This window comes from Labrus mixtus, chromosome 12 (genome assembly GCF_963584025.1).
Source record: "Labrus mixtus chromosome 12, fLabMix1.1, whole genome shotgun sequence".
Lineage (NCBI taxonomy): Eukaryota > Metazoa > Chordata > Actinopteri > Labriformes > Labridae > Labrus > Labrus mixtus.
In genome coordinates, this window is record NC_083623.1 from 15,178,602 (window position 1) to 15,201,340 (window position 22,739).

At 41.4% G+C, this 22,739-nt stretch overlaps 2 protein-coding genes across 4 annotated transcripts in view; one reads left to right on the forward strand and one right to left on the reverse strand.

The window, feature by feature from the left end:
- The window catches only part of LOC132985078 (alpha-N-acetylgalactosaminidase-like), a 423,896-nt gene that overhangs the window by 342,572 nt on the left and 58,585 nt on the right, over positions 1 to 22,739 (forward strand). The gene's annotated exons all lie outside the window — the stretch shown is intronic.
- On the reverse strand, positions 77 to 20,747 carry ppp1r14c (protein phosphatase 1, regulatory (inhibitor) subunit 14C). Its single transcript, XM_061052214.1, has 4 exons — positions 20,382 to 20,747; positions 4,751 to 4,834; positions 3,927 to 3,959; positions 77 to 2,634 (listed from the first exon to the last, which is right to left on the reverse strand). The coding sequence occupies exons 1-4, from the start codon at positions 20,613 to 20,615 to the stop codon at positions 2,560 to 2,562; spliced, it is 426 nt and encodes a 141-aa protein (XP_060908197.1). The 5' UTR covers positions 20,616 to 20,747; the 3' UTR covers positions 77 to 2,559.

A 22,739-nucleotide genomic window follows, 5' to 3' on the forward strand; every position in this document is an offset into this window, starting at 1 on the left:
TAACAGAGCTCTAGATACACTGAAGAGGCACACACATCTTTTAGCGATTGAAAATTCACAGATACACACGTAAGACTTCTGTTCAAACGGTAGAGTCCTCCATTTTTATTATCAGCAAAAAACAAACCACACACCACACTACATTTTAAAAACAAGAATGCTTATTGTGGATGTACAGAAAAAAATCTGCTGAAATAACGTAATATTTTAGTCTTAATAATAGTTATAATAATAAAAGGTATAAAAAGGAAAGTGTTTTATTTCTTGAAATAAAAATTATTGGGCCAACAAAATGTTCCCCTCTACATGCGATTTTAAAAATACATGCAAACTTAAAGCTTTCTAGTATGGACACTTTTAAAATACTTTCCACATAAAATCCCCCAAATTATAAAATATCAGCCTATTGCTCCTGAACTGTTTCTTTACAGAAAAAAAATCTTATGGCGCACCTCAACACGATTCCTGGATACATCACAGTTGCCTTTAATGGCTGCCCCGTTTAACATTTCCTTTCACTACATCAATCAGGATCTTTTTTTGTTTATCAAATCATCCTCTGCAAGCGGAGTGTGATGACATCTATCCAGCTTGTTTCAAACTGAGGAAAGGGAACGCGAAGACGATTCTGCTTTAGACTGTATGCACCCATTCTATACAGGCGTACACGTCCAGCAGACACATTTCTCTGGAACATGTGTTTCATACAACCGAAACCTGGAAAGAACATCAAAAACAGCACCATTTTTTAAATATGTCCTGGATTCTCTCCAACGTGACTGTCACGTTGTTTTAACACAAAAAAAGTTCTATAAAGTCAGACATGTTAGCTTAGTCAAAAAAAAAAGGATTATTTTATTTTTTGCTTGATTATAAGTCATAATATCTATTCTCTTTTACAGTGTTTTTTTCTCTGTTGGTAGCATGCAAGACGGGTGCTTTGCAAGTGTTATGTTAAAATCAAACATTGCCCTGCTTTTGTCTTTGGCAGCTGAAATCACATGGCAGGTTTAGGACTGCTCCATTTCAGTCAGCTCACAAGTGACTGCTCAGAAATGAAACTGGACCCAACCCAGTAACGAGTCATGATTGTACCAGAGCTTACAGGTTGGTTTTTAAGTGTGTTGGTGCACGAAGGTAATTAACGACAATAAATAACTTAATCCACCTCTTAAACCTCCCGGGATTATGCAATTACAACATGTTTTCTGCAACCTGGAAAAGTCTTCAACATTTTGTATACTCTGATGTCTCACCAAATGAACAAACAATCTCTGTGGAAAGGCTGTGTCACTCTAATGCCTCCTTGACGTATGACGTTTAGGATGTAATACTCCCAGTTTTGGCACACCTCATCCATACAGGACTTGACAGGTTTAAGAGTCAAAGTTTCAAGTTGTCCTCATACATATTTGCCATTGGGTTGTCAGTAGTTAAGGTTCAGTGCTGAAATAAAGGTGACCTGATCCTGAATGTCCTTTAAAGGCAACAACAACCACTGTAGAGAGGTGAGTTAGCAGAGTAAAGTGTCCCAGAGGAGGGGGTGGGGGGGGGGGGGGGGGAGATAGACAACAAAGTTTGGGCTTTGTGCTTAAACCTAAATGATTAACTGATATGTAATCTGATGAGGGAGAGTTATGTATAACCACGGTGTAACAGAAAAAGTGAAAGGCTGTCAATCATACAGGTTTTGTAGCCTCGTGCAGAGAACTGCAACACCCATCATGCCTTGCTGCGGTGAAAAGTGTTCTAGAACGGTGGGTAAAAAAAGCAAAACTGTCACTATGTTAAGTCTTGTTTGCAAAACCGTCCCCACTATTCCCAGAGTTTTACACATCACAAAAAAGGACATAGCTGATGTATTAACGCCTTGTGTTAAAAACAAAACAAAAAAAAACTACAGCCCTCCCAAACATTTGAAAGCAGAGTGAGGATGAGCAGGGTTGACTTTTAAAGTAGCACAAAAACTCGAAGACCACATTTCAATCACATGAACAATAAATGGCAACACACAGTACATTTTGTAAAAAGAAGTAACAGCAAAATACCTCGGTAAAAAAAGAAAGACCATGAAGCATTGTGTTTACATAGTGCTATAGCTAGTTTCACACCTACCGCAGTACAAACAGTTTATGACCACTTCCCTTTTTGAGATTTGTTTGTGTCGAAGTCTGTATGGCTGTTGCGATAACAGCGTTTGCTTGTAACATGGCTCAATAATGTGTAATAAGTTGGCGTCGGTGTTAAAGCACAGTTGCAGTTCTGTCTGGCACGTTCCAGGGTTTTACTTTTTATTGTGGCTGAATGCTTTTGAACCGTGTTGGCTCCGTTTTACCTTCAAACAGTCAAATATTATTATATACCTTGATATTCTATATGTGATTGTAAAATGGATGAAAAGTGCTAAATGCATGGAGTTATGTTTGCAGGTTGCAGAATAGTTACTAATGCTGTAATGTTTAGATAAGTTATTCTTCATGATGAGAGTCCATGTCAAGTGGGTTAAGTAGGTGGAGCTGAGATGACATAGTGGTTGGTTGATGGTGGGCATTACAGCCATTATAGGCCCTTCTTAGATGGTGCGCTGAGTTTTCTCATTCCCCTTATCCTGCCCAGCAAGTCACGGACAAAGTCCTGCAACAAAAAAAAAAAAAGGAAAACATTAGAAAAACAGTTTCTCTCACATTCTAAAAAACAAGAACACTTAGTAAAGAAAATATTAGTTTTGGGGGGAATTTCACAGATATTGTGACACTACCTGTCAAATTGATATAATTAAATACATGATAAGGAAACATGACAAAGTGAACACACATCTTGTGTTTAAGGAAAAGGTTGTACTGAGGTGCACCACTACGATGGAGAATATTCAGAAAGATAATCCCACTCATTATACCAGGGGTGACACTGCACATGACCTAATTACTGATGGCTCCCCCTCCCCTGTCTTCCTCTGTATCCATCTCCTCCTTCTTATACTCTATGTCTTTCTCCATCTTTACATACACACCCTCTGTATCCATCTCCTCCTCTCTCTTTGTAATAGTTTCCTCATTTCCTTCCTTCAATGCCTTCTGTTTTCCCAGTGTATTTTTTTTTTGCTAACAGTGATCTCATTCCTTCTTTCATCTACCCTACCTTTTTTCACAATTGCCTTTTCTCTCAATCCTTTCTTTTCTTTCACTTTTTATCCCCCAGCTGATGCCTCCTTTGTGGGATTGTGTTTAAAATGGCATCTGTGCTGCTCCATTCTCAGGGGATTACAACGCATTAGTGTGTGTGTGTGTGTGTGTGTGTGTTCGAGTGTGTGTAGGTGTGACACATATCAGCGCCTGTCAACCTGGCTGGATACTACAGTGGCTTTGGATACCATGCAGTGACCTTGTAGTGGTTTTCACATTGACCTCATGCCACACACACACACAGAGACCCACACACAGATGACAGATGGGGAGTCTAGGCTGGCCGAGATCACCGTATGTAGAGCTAATGTGATTGGTCCATTGTTCTTTTAATCACCAAAATAGCTTAACCCTACCTTACCCGAACCTGGATGCTTAACACTCTATGCACACACCCCTTACCACACTCACATTCACATGCAAACCATTAACAAATCTCTTAACTAGTTAACAAGTTTAGCATGGTTGTGAACAGTTATATTGCGAGCATACTGCTAACATGCTGTTGTATTAAGGTCAGAGTTACATTTGAAAGAGAAATCCATGTATATGAGTGTCACCAGACTTGAATTAACCACAAACATACACATGTAGGACACTGACGCTCTCAATACACTTTCTGTACAGATTGAACAGAGCTCATGTGAACATCAATAATAACTCCTGTCTACACCCAAGAGCTGCTAGTTTATTGCTATTGAGCCTTTTATTTTATATAGAAGACAGACACAAAAGCACACTCACCTCTGTTGGTTTGTAGCAGTCTGTTAATGATTCCTGTAGAAAAAGGCAAAATAAATAGAGATTAGATTAGAAAATACAACAATTCACTACATTAAAAAAAAAGTGTTTTTTTAGTCACTGATATGCTACAGAAAGTTTAGATTTGGATATCCTGAGATCTGTTTTGTTGTTGGTTAGTGTGTGGCTGGAGTTTTTTTACTGTCTAAATGTTGACAACAAAGTGGTGTCATTTCAAGATACTTTCAGTCCGTTGTAAAAGTGGGTTGTGTCAATCATCATTACTTAGTAACGGGCTTTGGTATGTCTCAGATCCAACCCACATTCTTTAGAGTTTTAGCTCCTACCCTCTGGTAGAAGATTTAGGGCACACACTAGCATGGTACACTTCCTTTGCCCTGACATGTTTGGAAGAGATACGGTTGGTTAAGCAACGTGGACATGACATATAGCCTTATCGATGCAACACTTCCTCTCGTCAATCTTTTATGGGCCTTTATTAGGCCCTTCTTTATATCTGCCCAAATCCCTCAAGATTAGGAGATACAGTAATGTACAATATGCTCAGGTGTTTTGTGTGATATAAATATTAGTTTTTTGTGTATATTGAATTGTTTGGTTGTGTTTTTTTGTTTGTTGATGGGTTACGTATGTCCTGAAAATCCTCAAAGGAGAAAAATTCAGAACAAATTTTATTATGAGGAAATTAAAGTACCTATATATTATATTCATGTATGATTATACCAGAATCAAACAAAAACAATTCTTTCAATTCACTGACATTAAAAATCCTACACAAACACTACCAGTCACACGTGTATGTTTACCTGGAGTTTGCTGGCTCTTTCGTCATCACTGTTGACTTCCAACAGGTCGTCTATGTCGATCTCTACCTCTGGCATCTCTTCCTCCTGAAAAGCAGAAAAACACTAGATCAATTAGCTGCCAAAAGAGATGCATGCCAAGGAAACAATAGCATGCAAACCAGCAAAAAAAAGAGGAGGTAAACAGTCAATTGAAATGGGATACCAAAGAACAGTGTTGGTCTGATGTTTGCTACACCCCTTTCCTTTTTTCCCAGACACAAACACATCATGAAAACCAACCCTAACTACTTTCTCTTTGTTTCAGCCCCCTCATATTAACTCTTAGCACATATCCAAGTCTGTATTAAATACACTATTTTCACATCTCTGGACCAAACAGCCTGAACATACACTGTATTTGCATATTAGAAGCAAACATCATATGGAAATGTCATTGTGCTACTCGGCACTGCCAGGGCAGGGCTGTTTAGTGGTTTGTTGGTTAGAGGCTGTGTTCTGCTCCCCACCACTTCAAAGGTCCCGTTTTCCCCTGCTCCAATTTCTTTCACCACAAGGCCTGTGCAAAAGAGGTATAAAGAAGGGAGGATCAACCTTTCCATCCCAGCTATGATGTCAATTCTCATTTCTTCCTGAAGGGACCTAAAGCCATAAAAACCATGTGATGTACAGGCACAGCTTCTATATCCAGTTCACAAACATCAGTGAGTGTGCTATAACATGATTTCTTTACCCATACCAACATCTGTGAGTATGCACGTCAATGCACCTACCCTTTAGCATAACTCAGTATTCCCTTCTACGTCTAGTTATCAGAATAACGATCAGTAAGAAAAAAAACGTTGCAACATCTCCATTGAACTCTGCTGCTTTTTGATAAAAGTCCATATCAGAATTGATATACAATACAGACTTTAATAAGCTTTAATTCAACTGGGAACAAGTCTTTCCTCCATGTAGTGGGAAGTTAGGGTGTAGATCGGGGTTGACAGTGTTCATGGATCAAATGGACTTCTATGCAGAAGACCACAGTTTGTGTACCACTGCAGACCTGCAACTGCTGTATGTTTGGCTTAAAGGTGTCTAGTCATTGTAATCTTCTCTCAACTACCTTGTATCATCTTCCATCGTTCAGCCATGTTCAGCCTCCTCTTGAATACTTTTACTACTACTAATACTACTTGAAAGATTTTGTAATTCCACTTACCCCAGGGACAACAGATGGACGTTAGCTAGTAAGCTAAATCTTGTACAAAGCATCTCTTCTCTTCTGAGACTAATGGGGTTTTTTGTACACTGTCCCTGATTCAAATAAATAAACACCCTGTACATCCAGCATTCAGAAACTTCAGCTCATTGTTTTCATATTTGGGTATTGTATCACAAAAGTCTTGAGATATTCTCATGCTCTTTATGAGTAACAATAGTTTTCTCTTAATATAACAATAAGCCATAGAGACACATAAAAGATGCAATAACTCTCAAGGAGAACATTACACAAGCTAAAAAGATGATTGGTACACCCCTTCACCAAGATTGCTCAAACATAAAAACTGCAGCCACTTTTAAACTTTGCAGTGTGTGTGTGTGTGTGTGTGTGTATATCTCATACTTTTGCCTGGAGCTTGCGCTGGTATTAAACACAGAAATATGGAGGATGCAAGGATGATTTGATTGTAGCGCTCAGCATGATTTCATTTATGAGTTGGTGGGTTGATGTGCACAGAATTGAATTAGCTGAAAATTACAATTTGAAATTACAAAAGCAAGTGTAGTACATCAGGTTGTCTGCGTTTCACAGTATATGTACAGATGAATTACTTTATTTATTTAGTGAAACTGAATATTTTTACATTAATCCTTAATTCCGAGGATACATTTACAGAAATGTATGTTCTTAAAATATTTAAATACCGCCTTGGTAGTGGTAGTTTACATGACTTTAGTGAGACTCATATCTGGCTTGCACATATCTCATTTGCATTTGTTCACACACACACTTACACACAAGGCTAACCCACACTCATCCTTATTCCTGAGCCGCTAAGAGGCCTTTACACAACCGGCATTTTAAGCACCTCAGTCTCACTACAAACGAGACCCTCCTCCGAACTTCTTCACTGAAATCTCTCTCTCTCTCTCTGCGTCTTAGCGAGGGGGTCTCGCTCTGAAATCCCTCCTCGTTAAAGAAACAGGAAAAGAGAGGAGGAGAAATTAGGGGAATGTGGCGGAACATATCAAAGCCTGTCATCTATGAGTTTAGAAGTGTGTGTGTGTGTGTGTGTGTGTGTGTGTGTGTGTGTGTCTCTGTGTGAACCAAAGGACTATGGTTAGATGCAAATGCACAACACCAACACAAGTTACTTTACTGACTGACAAAGGGTGGTAGAAATGATGTACTGTATGTGCTGCTGCTATTTCCAATGTTCACATTTGCAGGTATTGTGTTTAATTTAGGTGGTTCAAAGCCAAACAAATCTAAAATTAACATCTGTTCTGCCTTATAAAGTGACAATTAAAAAAAATTTAATATCAAATGAACTACTTTCCAAATAGATAAGGATACACATTAGTTGTGATTTTTTTTTTGGATTGTCGAGCTTGAATTTTCTACACAACTTCTGGTTTAATAAAAAAGCTGTTGAAAATAGTAATAAGCCAAAAAAATAGCCCCAAATTAAGGTTTTAGAATATTAATGTAAAAGCTTGTGACGCATTTGTGATTTTTGTTCTTACTCCTCTTAAAGGCAGTAGATGTTCTTAAAAGCACCCATCATTAGGGTTGCTGATAAGTAAAACTAAGGACAGTGCAGCTAAATCATTTCTTCAGGTCCCAAAAGGTTGACAGGCACCTTGAGCCGAATGACCGGATGACACCCATTAGATACAAAACCAGCATTTCTGGAATGAAAGTCAGTTAGTGCGTGCGTGCGTGCGTGTGTCTCTTCCCTTGTCAGCAAGCAGTCCTTCACCCTCTGTCACTGTGATTGCTGATGACTAGGGCAAGCAAGGCCTGTGTGTGAAGCATGACTGCAGGCAATTGCCAGCGATGTGCAAATCATCACACACACACACACACACACACTCACACACGCACAGAAACCACTTTTGCCACCATCAATCTCCTGCAGAGAAATGCTCACCACAGTGCTTAGGCTCTCTGTTGAGCTTGATAGAAAGAACCTGAGTGTGTTAAAAGCACTGCATGCAATGACAAGAATGGAAACACTCGTCCACACACTTAACATGCAGATAAACACCGACTGTCGTTTTGTCCGGCTGGTGATTTAGAGCCTAAAATAGTTGAGGTCACACCCAGTAGCCCGAGGGAAAATAACCTTCCATCTTGCCAGCAGTGGAAGGGTGACAAAATGACAGCGAGCAATGTCAGGAGACAAAAATGGACATGCAAGATTCACACATTGGAACACACATTTCAAAGATTTTGCCAAAGCAAGATCAGATTTTTTTCATGGTAGTGGTTACAGCTGAAGATTAAAACAGTCATGTAACTCATACAACTCTGATTCTTAGAATACATACTCTATGGCCGATGCGAGGTACTCTTTAACTAAGAGTTACAACAAGAGATGTTTACTTTGTTTACTTTGATATGTCTCCAAGCAGCACGAAACACAACCATGAATTACTGGACAGAAATAAAGAACAACCTGACAGAAAACATGTGCACAAGAGCCTCTTGTCTTTTGAGTTTGTATGCAATTGACACGACTAAAAGAGTGTGGGGGGGGGGCGACTGTTTTGTGAAGTTATGAGATCGAAGATTAAAGGGCCAAAACAGGACACAAGAAGCACAAGTGTATTGTTTCCAGTGTGTATACAGTGTTAAACAATAAGACATGTTGTGTGTCTGTATGTACTGGATAAGAATAAAAGCAGCAAATGAGGGCAGAGTCGTATGCTGGATGTAGAGATAACAGCAGGGGGGAAATACAGTTTTGTGGCTCTCATGTGTAGCTGATCAGAGAGACAACAAGGAGCGGTGTTTGTTGTAATGAAATCAACTTTGAGTCTTTCTCTGGGCTAGTGAGTAAACAAGGAATTTGAGAAAGAGACACAGAGCAACACCGACAGCCGGCATGTTATCCGTGTGAGGAGAAAGTGTGTGCATGGGTGTCAGACTTGTTTTCACTGAAAGCTGAGCAGCTGGCAGCGTTTTCAGTCTGGTTCGTCTGCGTAGAGGTGAATCGAAGCTAACGTAAGCAGCCCGACCCTGTGACTCACCACAATCCATTCACCTCCAGTCACACTCTATTCAAACAATACATCAACTTTCCTTCTGACAGGAAATCACTTCACACGGCCAAGTGATTCATGATTGATCCTATTCATGGGCTTAATATATGAACTAGAACTACCAGTTGTATGGAACAGCAGCTAAGATTTCCTGAAGAGATAATTGCTCAAGCTTTTTCTACTGCCAGTCATGGAAAGATAATTATATTATGTATGCTCTCAGAGTTTCAGTATAGCCTAACTATGCCATGCCCACAATCTACAAATAAAGAGACAATGATACATCACTATGAATGGTAAGCTAAAGGCGGCTTTTTTCCAAAATAGAGGCAGGCGGAAAACTGCAAGTTCAGCTTATTCTTAGGAAAAAGAGAGTATTTTGTTATGTTTGAATGCAAAAAAATGCAATTTCAACCGATTAAAAATTTATTAAATCGCAATGAATTATTTAAATGTTACTGTTTATCGTGATTAAAAATGTTAATTGTTTGACAGCCTGCAAGTATTTGATTATTTAGCTGAAATGGCTCAATGGCTAGTTAATTGGCATGCTACTGTTAATGTGGATTTTCTACTCCGTACAGTAATGTAACCTTCAATAATGTAACTTTTTGTTAAATAGAGCTGGCTAGGGTTGAAAGTTAGAAATTCATACAGGTACAGGTCGCTACTGTTGCCAAAAGTTTTGTTTGGACAATCATGGCAGCTGTCAGGTAGAGAAGAGAACACTGCTTTCTTTCATTTAGTGTGCAGACACACAGACAGAGACGGTGTGGTTATGTCCCTGATTTTCACAGAGCACAGGAACATCCAGTCTCTGCTTGTATTGTCACATTGAAGGTAAGTGTCTCAGTATGTGGCTGACATGACAGATCCCCACTTAACTTAGATAATATTGAGAGCGCGCACACACACACACACACACACACACACACACACACACACACACACACACACACACAAAGAGAACTTATCCAGTATAAGAACATTTAGCCACACTTCTTTTATCACAGCTCTGAATGCAAGTGATAACGATAAGAGGGAAAACAGCAAAAAAAAAAAAAAAATGCGACTGGCAAGGAAAGTGAAATGTAATAGTAAGGAGATGTTTGAAATGTTGAGATGATATTGTAAACTAGAAAAAGTCATTAAAAAATAATGCAAACGGATAAAGGAACAAAAGGGATCGCAAAGAAAATATGAAATCGGGCAAAAAAAGAAGGAAAGTTTGTTAATTTAGACACCACGCAGAGATAAGAGGTGAAAAAACACCATGAAGGAGAAGTGAAAATAAATGATGAGAAGTATGTATAAGAGTCATAATTAGAAGAAGAAAATGAGATGCGGGGAGATGGGGAGCGCAGAGATAAGTGGGTCACCGTGGTGATGAAGCAGAAGGAGAAGGAAGAGGAGGATTGCGCAACACAGTCAAACCTCACAGCTCAGCTTTCTTCCTCTCTCGCTACACTGCCATGCTGTGTCACATCAAAGCCAGGAGGAGCTCAAGGTGGGATGAATTTATCTTTTGAGACCGGGTGAGATGAGGGACGGGAACGTGAGCACTGCACACTAGTTTGAGGATGGGACAAGTAAGATAGCTGAGAGGCCGATAGGATGTTGATGATAAAACAGCTGGAGAGAGTTCGTCAGGCGTCCCATGCAGGTTTTCCACGTCTCAAAAAGAAGATGTGAAGCAAATAACTTGAAGCAGTAACAAAGGAAGATGCTGTGTTAGAAAGAAATGTTTCTACAGCTCTTTTCTCCCCCCCCCCCCCTTCGGCAATGCAGTTTGCTGAAACCATGCAGCACAGATGATGTGACTTCCCTGTATGAAGTTAGCTGCTGCATGCAGCAAAGGTTCTTTCCCACGCTGATTCAGCTGTACTCTAGAGGACACCATATATATCAGAGCGGAGAACCGGTAGATAACGCAGGCTGGGAGGAGGAATAAATCCTCAAAGGAGAATTTCAGCCAAAAATAACTGTGTTGCTGCATGCTGAATTGTTTGAATCTAATTGTAATGATAATGTCTTCATTATTCATTCACTCCTTAATGCTGTGCTTGATTTGCTTCTTACGGGCTGTAGCAGCCCTTGTTTATTTTCCCACACAACTTGATAAGATCATGGGTCAGCTAGGTCTTTGCAGGGAAAATACGCCCCAAAAACTGCTCCACAATATCTGATTGTGGTTGTAAGTTTGGATCCTAGACAATGAAAACTTGTCTCTTTGGCTCAACTCTGGTTTTTTGATTTTGTGCAATTGAAAAGAAGACATGACTCCTTTTTAGCTCTGACCTTAATGTTAACTTATAGACATCAACAACCAGCAGCAGCAGTTTAAACTGGCAGAGGAATGCCAACAGCCATGCTTGAGCAATCACAGATAAGGTCGTCTTCATGTGGTATATCTGCTGCCCAAACATGCGGTCACATTGTGAAGAGGCGACTATTATCTATGGCTAGCCATCGGCATTTCATTAGCAGCTACTGATAGGTTCCAGTGCTTTGCATCGACATGCCTGCAATTAAATATACCCACCAACTGATTTCATCACACTTGTTATTAACTGCTTAAAGAAAAAACAATTAAAATTCACATTATTGCGGGGAAAAAAAGATCAAATGCAAGTTTATTATAGCTTTACTGCAGACTTTACAGACCTGGTATGCAGCTTGATATACATTACACAAGAAGCTTTCTTACTGGCAACTAATATCCACCTTCATACATTCTTAAAGTTACTAGTATAGAATTAATGTACACATGCAGTGATATATTATGTCTATACGAGGTCAAACTTGTTAAAGTCCTGATTTAAAGGACTCTGCATTGGTTTGAATTCATCCAAAAAGATTCCAGCATCTGTGACTCTTCTAGTGACTCTGTTTCACAGATTTGTGGTCTGGCAGAGCATGACTATTTGAAGTGTATTTATCAGGCATGCAGTCCATCCCTGAGGCTAATATATTGACAGCTGGGGCACATTTGGACCTTTGCTCTCTGCGCCAACCACAGCTTCAAGCCAAACTGGACTTAAAACGTCAATAGAATCAGGGTCAAAAGACGTCAGCCGGTCCAGTCAATGGATTTATTTAAAGTCAGCTGTGCTTAAAAAAATGTTTTATAGTGAAGAGATAGGAGCAGTAATGTAAATATAAACCAATTTAGCACTTAAAATAAGTTATTTTCTACAAATGTAAGATACTTATTGGATCCTTTGCTACCAAATGCACACAGTCATTAAGCAAATGTAAAGACACACACATAAAATACACACCCTTATGAACACACCCGGTCGACTTTGAAAGTCAAAACAATAATCTTCCTTCTCTCCAACTTTGGCTTTCTCCTGCTTCTCCCTTCTTCCGCCCTCTCACAGGCACGTGTGAACGACAGCAGTGTTTTGCATTTGCTCACAGTGCCAACCAACCACAGAGAGTGAATCAGCGTTAGTACACAAGCCAGTTTATAAACTGTGTGTGCCTGCTGACAATGAAACCCAGTGATTAACTGGATCAACTTGGGATGGGAGGAGACGTCAGAGGAAGACAAGAAAGTCAGTGTGCGAGTGTGAAAAGTCAACATCTCTTCCTTTTCATGCACGGCAGCAGCAGCAGCTTTCTATTTTTACAATCTTACCGTTTCCCGTGTTCTTTCTCTTTTCATTTGCGGACAACATCCTTCAGTTCAAAACTAATAGAAAAAACGATACGGCTGAACAAAGATCCAAAATTCAAAATGCTGGTCTGAGTTAACGAACACTTGACTGTGATCTCAAGGTCACTTTTCTTGTACCGCAATGTCCTTTATTTGCAAGACTTAAGATTCATTCGAATAACCCACAGAAACTCTCTTCTTGATATTTTGTTTTTCTTATATTCATCCATTCATTCATTCTTATATTTAACAGAAAAAAACACCATGACAGCTTTATGGGATCACAGCTAAGCCCATAAGCACAGCAAGCAATACAGGGCTGATAAAATAGGAAAACCATAAAAGACACAGAGTGACTAACATAAATAAGTTAAATGAAAACGTGCCTTCATTTCAACATTTAAATCCAACATGATCAGTGTGTGTTCTTTTTTCCAGGGAGATAGTCACATACTAATAGGATTTTTTTTTCTCATGTTGAGTAATGATTCATTTCCATACTAAGTACGGCAGCATGCATCCTTCTTGGCAAGGTTATCACATTACCGGCGCAGCTATTAAACCTCTTTGTATGCTTGGAAGGTGTATGTGATTAAAGGAGCGCACCGCAAGACATTCAACTGCTAATCTGCACGTATGTAAAAGCCACAGGGATGATGGCAGAACAAAAATCTCAAAGGAATATTGCAAGAGAGGAAGAAGCAGACGAGGATGAAACACAGGTCGCTGCGTGGTTGTCCCGTCGGGTCAAGAGAGGGAGTTGAAAAAGAGCGTCGAGAATGACGGCAGGATGAGACGTTTGAAGAGGTGACAGAAAGGGGAACAGACACATTTTGACCTCTGCTCTCTCTCTCTTTTGCTTCGAAGATATCCGACACCTTTCTGCAGCACCTTTCTGTTTATGACAGTTTCAACAGCCGGTGGCTCTCTGCCCACTAAAAGGCCCGATCCTTTCAACACGTTTGATTAGTTTAGCAGCAGATGAATGTGTCAACACAAGCTCGGACACGGACGGCAAACAAAGTGTTTATTTTGGGTCTGTGGAGTTCGAATGGAGGCGAGTTGGATGTCGGCCTTTCCGAATACAGAAAACAAACACGACAATGACCTTCCCCGACAGATCCATAAACACATCAGGGTCGCCCATTAAAACAAACACCACACTGGCTGGCTACGTCTCCCGATGGCTGCATCTATCCGCTTGGCTCAGATCAATAAATTAATAAAACTCATTGTGGACTGAAGCTTATTATGTGTGTATTTTCTTCCTCTTTTTTCAGTATCACTCCCAATCTGCTCTGCCACGTCTCCCCCTTCTCTTTAATAATATAAAAAATTTGGATTTTTGGATTTTTATGCACATCGGTTTGTTTCAGAAGCGTCTAGAGTTACAAAATAAAAATGATAATAATCAGTAAGATGTGCTAAAATAATCTCTGAGTTGACTCAAATGCATCCACTGTCAGAAATGATCAATGACATTTTAAATGATGAGGATGTACTCCACAAATGCCTGCAGCACAGTATCAACAGTGTATCCGGTAACATTCGCTCACTGTGTGTCAATATGCGCGTGTGCTTATCCCGCATGCTACTCCTAAAACTATTGAATGTTGCTAATGACTTGGCTTGAATTGCACTGTTTACTCCTCCACTGCTGCTCTGTGAGGTTCACATGATACATTCCCAGCAAGAACACCATGAAAGACAAGTAAAGGTTGAATGTTGTCGACAAGGTCACAGGAAACAGGCATGGGGGGAGGGGAGGGGGAGGGGAGGGGAGGGCGTTAATAATGGGATTAAGATGTTCGTGTTTTGTCTACCTAGAGTAGAAGCAAGTGCGGATTTAAGAGAGAGAGTTCAGCGACAAACCCTGGATTCTGAAATGCTTGTCATTCACACGGATACACAAAAACGGCTGTGATTCAGCCCTCCGACACACGACATGAGGGAAACGTGGTCCCCTTTCCCGAGTTGTTGTGATGGTTATTTAGAAAGAAAGGGAACAGAGGACTGAAGAGTTGATATTATCTGTGAGGGGATCTCCTCGATCTCTTGCTCCATTTGGTCCAATGTGCACCAGGAACTGTGTGTGTGCTTTTGTGTCTTTGTGTGTGTGCGTGTGTGTCTACATGTGGAGGACTCATGCTCATCCATATGAAAAAAAAAAAAACTCATGAATGCTGGCCACCCAAAATCTGCCATCAAGCAGTGACCTATCATCAACCCAAAAAGAAAAATAAGCAGGACCTATTACACTCCCCTTCAAACCCAAAGACAAACAGTACACACACACAGATACACACACACGGCCCGAGGGCAGAGCGCTGCATGTCTGCAGTGTCTGTGCTTGTGCACATGAATACGCTTCATTGAGTGGGGCTCTATTGACGGCCAGCCATGAAAAAGTAGGGCAATACATTCTGCTGCATGCACCCCAACAACACACACACACACACACACACACACACACACACACACACACACACACACACACACACACACACACACACACACACACACACACACACACACACACACACACACACACACACACAATTGCAGAGTCTGCAGACCAACAACAGATTCACTACTCCATCAGTATCTTCTGCTCTGTTACTCTCAAATACGCAGAAAAGAGGCCTTTTCCCAGCAGCCTCCATTGATTGTGTTTGAGGTGCTCTCAGACAAACACAATCATCACTGTGCTGCCACATTCTGACTTTTTAAACACCCACACTTGAACTCTACATTAATCCAATATAGCCTTGTTAAGACCCCCATAGTGGGCTACCTAATGATTATAGGTCATGAAAAATTATATTTCCAGTGCTACATAACTAATTTAATATAAAGAAGAAAGAACAACATTATTATTATTGATTATTAGCATTATTAGCATCATAAATTATCTTTTCAGGATATGTTTTCTATGGTGTAATAAAGCTTACATCTGGAGCAATAAGATTTCTTCCAATAGCGATCCCAGGATCAGAAATGTTGCCAAATCTGCCAAAAATGGGATGTTTCACCAAGTCATCATGTCAATAATCAGATACACTAATGTATGCCCCCCCCCCCCCCAAAGGTATTTGTTTATACTTATCCAAAATAGTAGTCGACCCAGCAATATACAAGTCAGTCAATGCTAGTAAAAAGTCAGCTTTTAGTGTTACCAACACACCAATGCTGTTTTTTATAAGTGAACATCATTTGAACTGATAATAACACACAATAAGGCATCTTAAAACCAGCCTTAGAGATCAAACACAGGACACAGGAGAGGCTGGGAGCTGAACATTTGCTAGACTTGTTTGTTGGTGCTTGGGTTGTGTATTAAGCCAGGTCATACAACAATGATAACTAAATTGTATGGTTAGTGCCATAGCCTATCACTTTGAAATTATATAAATACTGTTTATTTTCTTTTTTCTACAATTCTACAACTCTACAATTCACTTAGCAGATGCTTTTATCCAAAGCGACGTACGTCAGAGAGTTAAGTACAACACAAGCAAGGATCTAGAAAAAAAGGGAACAATGTCAGTAAGAGCAAACGATCAGCTTTGAGTCTGATGGGACACACAGGTGCTGACAGGAAGTGACCAGAGGCAGAGCACAACATTGACGGCAGTTCTTGAGAGCTCTAATCCGTATAGAAACCATCTTTTTTGCACTAGTAGACTAGACCAATAGGCCTAACACAACCTGTGTTGGATATAAAATATAACAAACAATCTCTTGTCAATGCCAAATGCAATGAAGCCTGGGTTCTTTTGGTCCCAGCTTCTTAAACATGTTTGCTGCTTTTATTTGTTTCATGTGATAATGAACCAATTGTTTTGGGGATTTGCTTTGATTTTGGGGCAGTACACAGCATATGATGGCATCTACTTGAGCTTTAGGACAGTCACACAGGCTTTTTGCAATTGTTTCTTACATTTATTAGACCTATGGAACAATTAATTAACAAAGAAAATAACACCGGATTAATAAAATCAAAATAATCTCCTGTAATCAATGTATATATTGATTTACTGCCACTGATTTACCACGACATAGCCAATGAGGATTAGTTTAGTGTAAAGAAGTTTAAGGGAGAAACACTGCAACACCTGAGCAATGACTTTGTCAGACATCAACACAGAAGAAAATGACTAGGAGAGAATAAGATGGTGTAGTCAAGGCCTTTGCTGTAATAAGGTGTGTGCAGGGAGCACCTTGGTTTCACACCTTCTCTCTATTAAAGCATCCCTTCTCTCTCTCTCCTTTCTTCACTCTCCTCTCTGTCCTTTGAGTGGTGAAATGAAGTGAGGCAACAGATCCCATGAGAACAGAGTGAAATCCATCTCTGACAGAACTCACCTTCTGTTATCCTGTCACCCAGAGACTTCGAGAAAGATAGAGGGTAAAAGAAAATGTAAACTGACCACAACAAAATAATTCATCAGAATACACGAAGAAAGATTTCAGTCAGAAAACTCACGTTTGCATTGTTTGAAAGATTTATTGCAGCAGCAGATCATGGTTTAAGTTTGGCATCTAGGCTCCGACCTTGTCACTCCTCGAAAAAATGTATTTTACATGCAGAAATTGAGGAGTGATGATGACATAATATCTGACACCCCAGTCGGGGGCAGGTGGATGCTGGGGTGGTGCAACACTGGTCAGCGAATCAGTAAAAGAGCAGAGGGAGAGAAAGGATATCTTGCAGTTTAAGTAGACCTCACCATTGAGAGGATGTGTGTGATTGGAGATTGTGAAAGTTACGCACGTCAGTGTGTTAACAGTGTGACGTCGTCTCATTAAGTGAAACAATATCACTAATAAATATTGTGATATCTTTGTAAATAGACCTAAGCGTCTTGTTTGTCTCAAGGTTAGAGAAATGTCTACATTTCCAGGAAAAAGGCTAAGAGTAACAATACCACTCTTGTATCTATATAAAATGTAGATTTTGTTATATTGCCTTACGTCTAATGATCTCCTCTCTTGTGTGTCTGAAATTGAAATCAAAATCCAATTTCTTTGACTTAACCCCTTTCGACACGCTATTACAATACGTCAGCTCACCCCTACACAAACCCACTGCGTGATGTCCTCTAGTATCAGGTTTTCCTATGAAACTGATACAGAGGCTGACCTTTAAGCCAGCCTGCCATGCCAGCCAAATCAGCGGTCTCTTCCTCTCCCTATAACACACAAACACACACACACCAAAACATATACACACCTGTGTCAGGGAGGTGTTAACAAACACGAGGAGTGTGTAACTTCCTGTTTACAGTCGTGTGTCATCGCCCCGCACAGCAGTTTAGAGTGCGACCTGCTCGAACACTGCCGTGGCGTACCTATTCGTGGATGATCGGATAGATGCACGGATGAAAGTAAGCCTTAGCAATGCACCAAAGTGACAACATGTCAAAATAATGATGCACTGGCTTTATTATGCGTCGCTGTCTGAAAGCCTGCTTGCATCGCTCTCTACCAGCAGTCAACACTGTGTGCTTATTCCCCTAGACGGCATGATATCAGACATACCCCAGGATCATCATGTTATATTATCCCATTTGCTGTGTGAAAGATGTGAGGAGGTGTGATGCTGAAACACAAGAGCGACAAGACTTTTTCCATGCAGTAATGCAATGACGGAATAAGAAATGGCTGCGCCCTGTGGTTTGATTTTTTTTAAGAAGCCGTACACACATTTGCATTGAACAAATCACAAGTTGAAGGATAAAGGGAAACACTGCATGACCAAAGCGTGACTCCCACATATCATTATTGGCCCGGTGCACTCCAACCTTTCATCCGAACATCAAACAACAGTCAATTCGCGTGGTGGTGGTGGTGGTGGGGGTGGGGGGGGGGGGGGAGCATCACACAACTTGTAGATCAAGCACACCTGCTGACGGTGAACTGACACACAGCCAAGAGCTCAGCCGGCTTTGAAATGTAAACCCAGTCCACACTCAGGCAGGCTATGCTGCCTTTTATTCAGCTTGAGTGAGAAATGAGGACTACACAACGGGATGGGAAGGTTGCAAACAAGTCGACAGCCAAAATACTGCCGTATAGCTTATGGCTGCGAAACAGATTCACTTTGCAAAATGTTTCGGAGGCTAGAGCTGTTTGGAGCTACGGGGACTGATAATGGCTACCCCGAACATGAAGGTCTAGTCAATTTGCCTACAGCATGGGGAGAAAAGATTTGCATTGCAATGCACTGTCAGCAGAGAGACAAACTGAGACGGAAAAATCATGCCTTGATGTTGACATTCAGAGTCCTGCTGTGATTTGTGCAGGTGTTTCCCCTCCTGCACATGCGCACGACCTGCCATCAACCTTAGAAACAGCAGAGACTCAGCGTAGCCTAAGGCATAAAAAAAAATAACCTACACACACACACACACAGCAATGGATACCTGCCAGCGCTAACATTTACGCATCCTTATGAGACCCTCGGTGCTTTCTTTCTGACAGGTTCACGTGTGCCTGCATACTCACACCACCTGCTACATCCCTGATTGGTTGGGCAAGGTGGCAGACATACTGTATGTCTCTGGTGTGTGTGTGTGTGTGTGTGTGTGTGTGTGTGTGTGTGTGTGTGTGTGTGTGCATAGGCCTACAGTGTACGAGTGTTCGTGCAGACCCTCTTTTGCAAGGAAGGGGGTCAGAGCCAGAGGAGGTGATTGGCTGGTGAGGAGAGTCACAGCCTCAGCACATCCTTAACCCACTGCCCTTCTTTCCTCTGCTCCCCCTAGTGCAACCCCATCCCCCCTCTTAGCTCGATATGGCAGCATACTGTGTGGCAGCACACACACACACACACACACACACACACACACACACACACACACACACACACACACACACACACACACACACACACACACACACACACACACACACACACACGGTATATCTCTCTGTATCTGCAATCCCTCTCTCTCTTTTTTTTCCACACACACTGCACGCAACCCCTCCGCTGTTCAACCCTTTTAAATGTTAAAGAATGCGACTTGTGAACGTGAGAGCGCAGAATAATCGGGGAGTCAATATTGTCTGGCGACAGATCCTTTCTCGAAAGGTGAAAGGGTTGGAAGGGTCAGAAATTAGCGACACAGAAACGCGAGAGGAATTAATTCACTGGGGAAACTGCCCCCTTCTTTTACATCAGAGAAACAATAGCATGACTACTTATTGTTTAAAACACCTGTGAAATCCAGTTGCAGCAATACATCAATACACATAGGGCCTACAGTAAAGTGATTGCAGTCTCCCAAAGAATGAAAAAACGCGATCGGTGCGTAAAAGGCGCAACCGCGCGGTTTCTCTCGCAGTGATTTCGATGAAGCAGCCATCCACCTCTCTCTTTCTCTCTGCTCCTGAACGACAGGCGTGATTAAAAGGGGGGAGACAACACGGCACGTCAAAGAGTGAACAGCAGTCCAGCAAACAGCCACGTAATTACACGAGACAGCTTTTTGTGTCGCTTCAACATCCCTGCACTATCCTCGCCTAGACAGAAACCAGCAGAGGACAAAGAGACTCCACAAACCTGAAGGGACAGACTGTTTGGTGGATTATGGGCTTTGGTCGGCATATGAAAGATGATTGTTAAAAATCCTTAACATTGACACAGAATCTAAAGAGGACCACTGTCTGTCCTTCATTCGGCTTCACTCGCCGTTGTCTCTCTCCGTGTCCACTCACCTCACAGTCGTACAACTCACTGAGCTGCTCGATGATCCACTCCTCCAGCACGAGTCTTTTCCGCAGCTCTTTCCTGTCGTACTTGACCGTCACTTTGCCCTGTCTCTTTTGCACCGGGTCGTCCCCGGTGATGGGACCGGTTCCCACGCAGGCTACGCCGTTCGCAGGTTGGAAGAAGACCCGGCTTCCAGCGGTGGGCAGCGGGGCGCTGGTCTCGGTACTCGCGGCCGACATTGCGGGATGTGGAGGCTTGCTTACTGAAGAAATGTGTGAATGAGTGGGAGTTGCTGCGGTGCGGAGAGGGACTGAGGGTAACACGGCGGACAGGAGGATGATGAGGAGCTTTTAAACAGCTGCTATTTAAAGCGCAGCGCCGGAGACAGCCGAGAGGCGGAGCGAACACTGTAAGAAATGAGCGTCTGAGGCGCATGCCCCGTGCTTCACAAAATGAACTCATGTTTACCTATAAAAAACGAATCCGTTTTTCCAGCATGACATTACGGCATTTCGTGTCTGTTTTTCCCTCGTGTACACTTGCAAGTAGCCCAATCATTGTGAAAAGCTGCAGGGCATGACCACTCCACATTGTTCACCATGACAATACTAAAGGAGGTACTGCAATGATTTTGAATTAAAAAGACTTAAAATAACTCTAAAATATGCCAATAGGTTTAAAATCTTCGGTTTTTTTTTCAGATCAACTACATTTGAAAAGAATCATAGGTGTTAAAAAAATATAGGCTATCACAAGTTGGGCATTTTTTGCAGTGTGCCAGCCAAAATTCCCTCAATGGTGCTCGTCTGTCTTCAGCAGAGCGCACCGGAGAGAGTTGGAGAGCAGATGCTGGAAAGCTTCAGGGGAGGGTCATTCTAATGCTCACCTAACTCCTCGTGGGACCATGTATTTATTGAGCTCCGACTTACAGTGTTTATGTGTATTATAGGCATCGTTAATGTGTTTAAAAGGCTGATATGTACATCTGATACTGGAGCATGTTTCAAATGATATTGAATCCACAGATTTCAGGCTGCCGTGAGCGAGTCCCCTGCGCCACCTGCTGGTCAAATGTGTGTCACTTCTAACACGTACACATTGCATGGAAATGCATAGAATACGCTTGATTTGTCTGTATTTAATATGGGTTACTCTGTGGTAGTTTTTCAGTCATAAGTGCATATCATAGTCTGTAAAGTTTCTGTGTAACTTAGTAACCATTAGTAACCTAAAGTTAGTAACCATTTCGTTTGTTAGTATATTAGTAGTTGATGCTCCAGTCTGTTTCACTAACCATTTCAGTACCATCCACTTATAGTTTGTGAGCACCCTAAATAGTTATTCTCCGGGCAGGTGAGACCATGCCTTTATATTATTTTGCCTTCCTTTTTTTTTTTTGGTGGTAATCTTCAGGAGGGTGCACACGCCTTCAGAGCGCTGCAGTTGGCTGTATCATTGTTCAGATGTAAATGTGATGCACTGATTAAGCCCCGCCTCAAGCTGAATCCACGCCACTGGAGACTAGTTAGGTATGAGTTAGCCTTTTGGATAGGCAGATAAGAGTTGGGATGTCTCACTAAAGTTTGTTTCCCCCATACAATATTTGCAAAGCAGCACCGTGGTTTATGAAGCCTACCTTCTGTTCAGTCACTATAGAAGCTGTTTAGTACTGCTGTGTGCAGTGAATTGTGGTACGGGACCTTTTTTGATTGTGGTAACTGCACTCCTAATTTGGTGGCTGAGTTGCTGCTTGAGTGTAAGTTTGCAACATCGGTGTATAGTGTATCCACAGTATTATCATTTGGTGTGGTGGTGTTTGTCTGGGATGATGTCACTCCAAAGATCAGTGGATTTTAGCATTGTGGGTGTGGCCTCCTGGATCATTAAGTCTGTTGCACTGCTAGACCTCATAGTGTCCTTTTTCATGGTGGTGGTGGCGGCAGTTCAATTTGTTGGAGCTTTGTGATTTGCTGTAGCGGTTTTTCGTCTCCTTAATAGTGTTGATCGGTTCAGCTTGTGACTGTTGCACTCCACCTTTGTGTTAGTCGCCTGCCTTGTTGTTTTCAGTGTATGATGAAGAAGCACTTTGTTTTAACTCATCGTGGTAGACATTTTGGTCCTTGTGGGAGTGACACCCACTGACTGGATACTCTTGTGGTTGCTGCTAGTTCCTAAATCCAGCAGCATTACAGTTGGCCTTTAAGTGTGGTATTTGAGTCTTTTTTCCTGCGCTTTTTGATAGCTGTGGTGGGAAGCTCGGTTTGTTTTTGGCATACAGCCTCAGTAACACTTAACACAATTATAATTATTTACACAGTGCACTGTAATTCCATGAATACATTTTTTATCTGATTTTCAAAGAA

Coding starts and splice junctions, on each gene's coding strand:
- ppp1r14c (XM_061052214.1), bottom strand. CDS start 20,615: ATGTCGGCCGCGAGTACCGAGACCAGCGCCCCGCTGCCCACCGCTGGA. Junction 4,835..20,381: donor GTGAGTTGTACGACTGTGAG/GTGAGTGGACAC, acceptor TCTGCTTTTCAG/GAGGAAGAGATGCCAGAGGT. Junction 2,635..3,926: donor ACTGCTACAAACCAACAGAG/GTGAGTGTGCTT, acceptor TTTTTGTTGCAG/GACTTTGTCCGTGACTTGCT.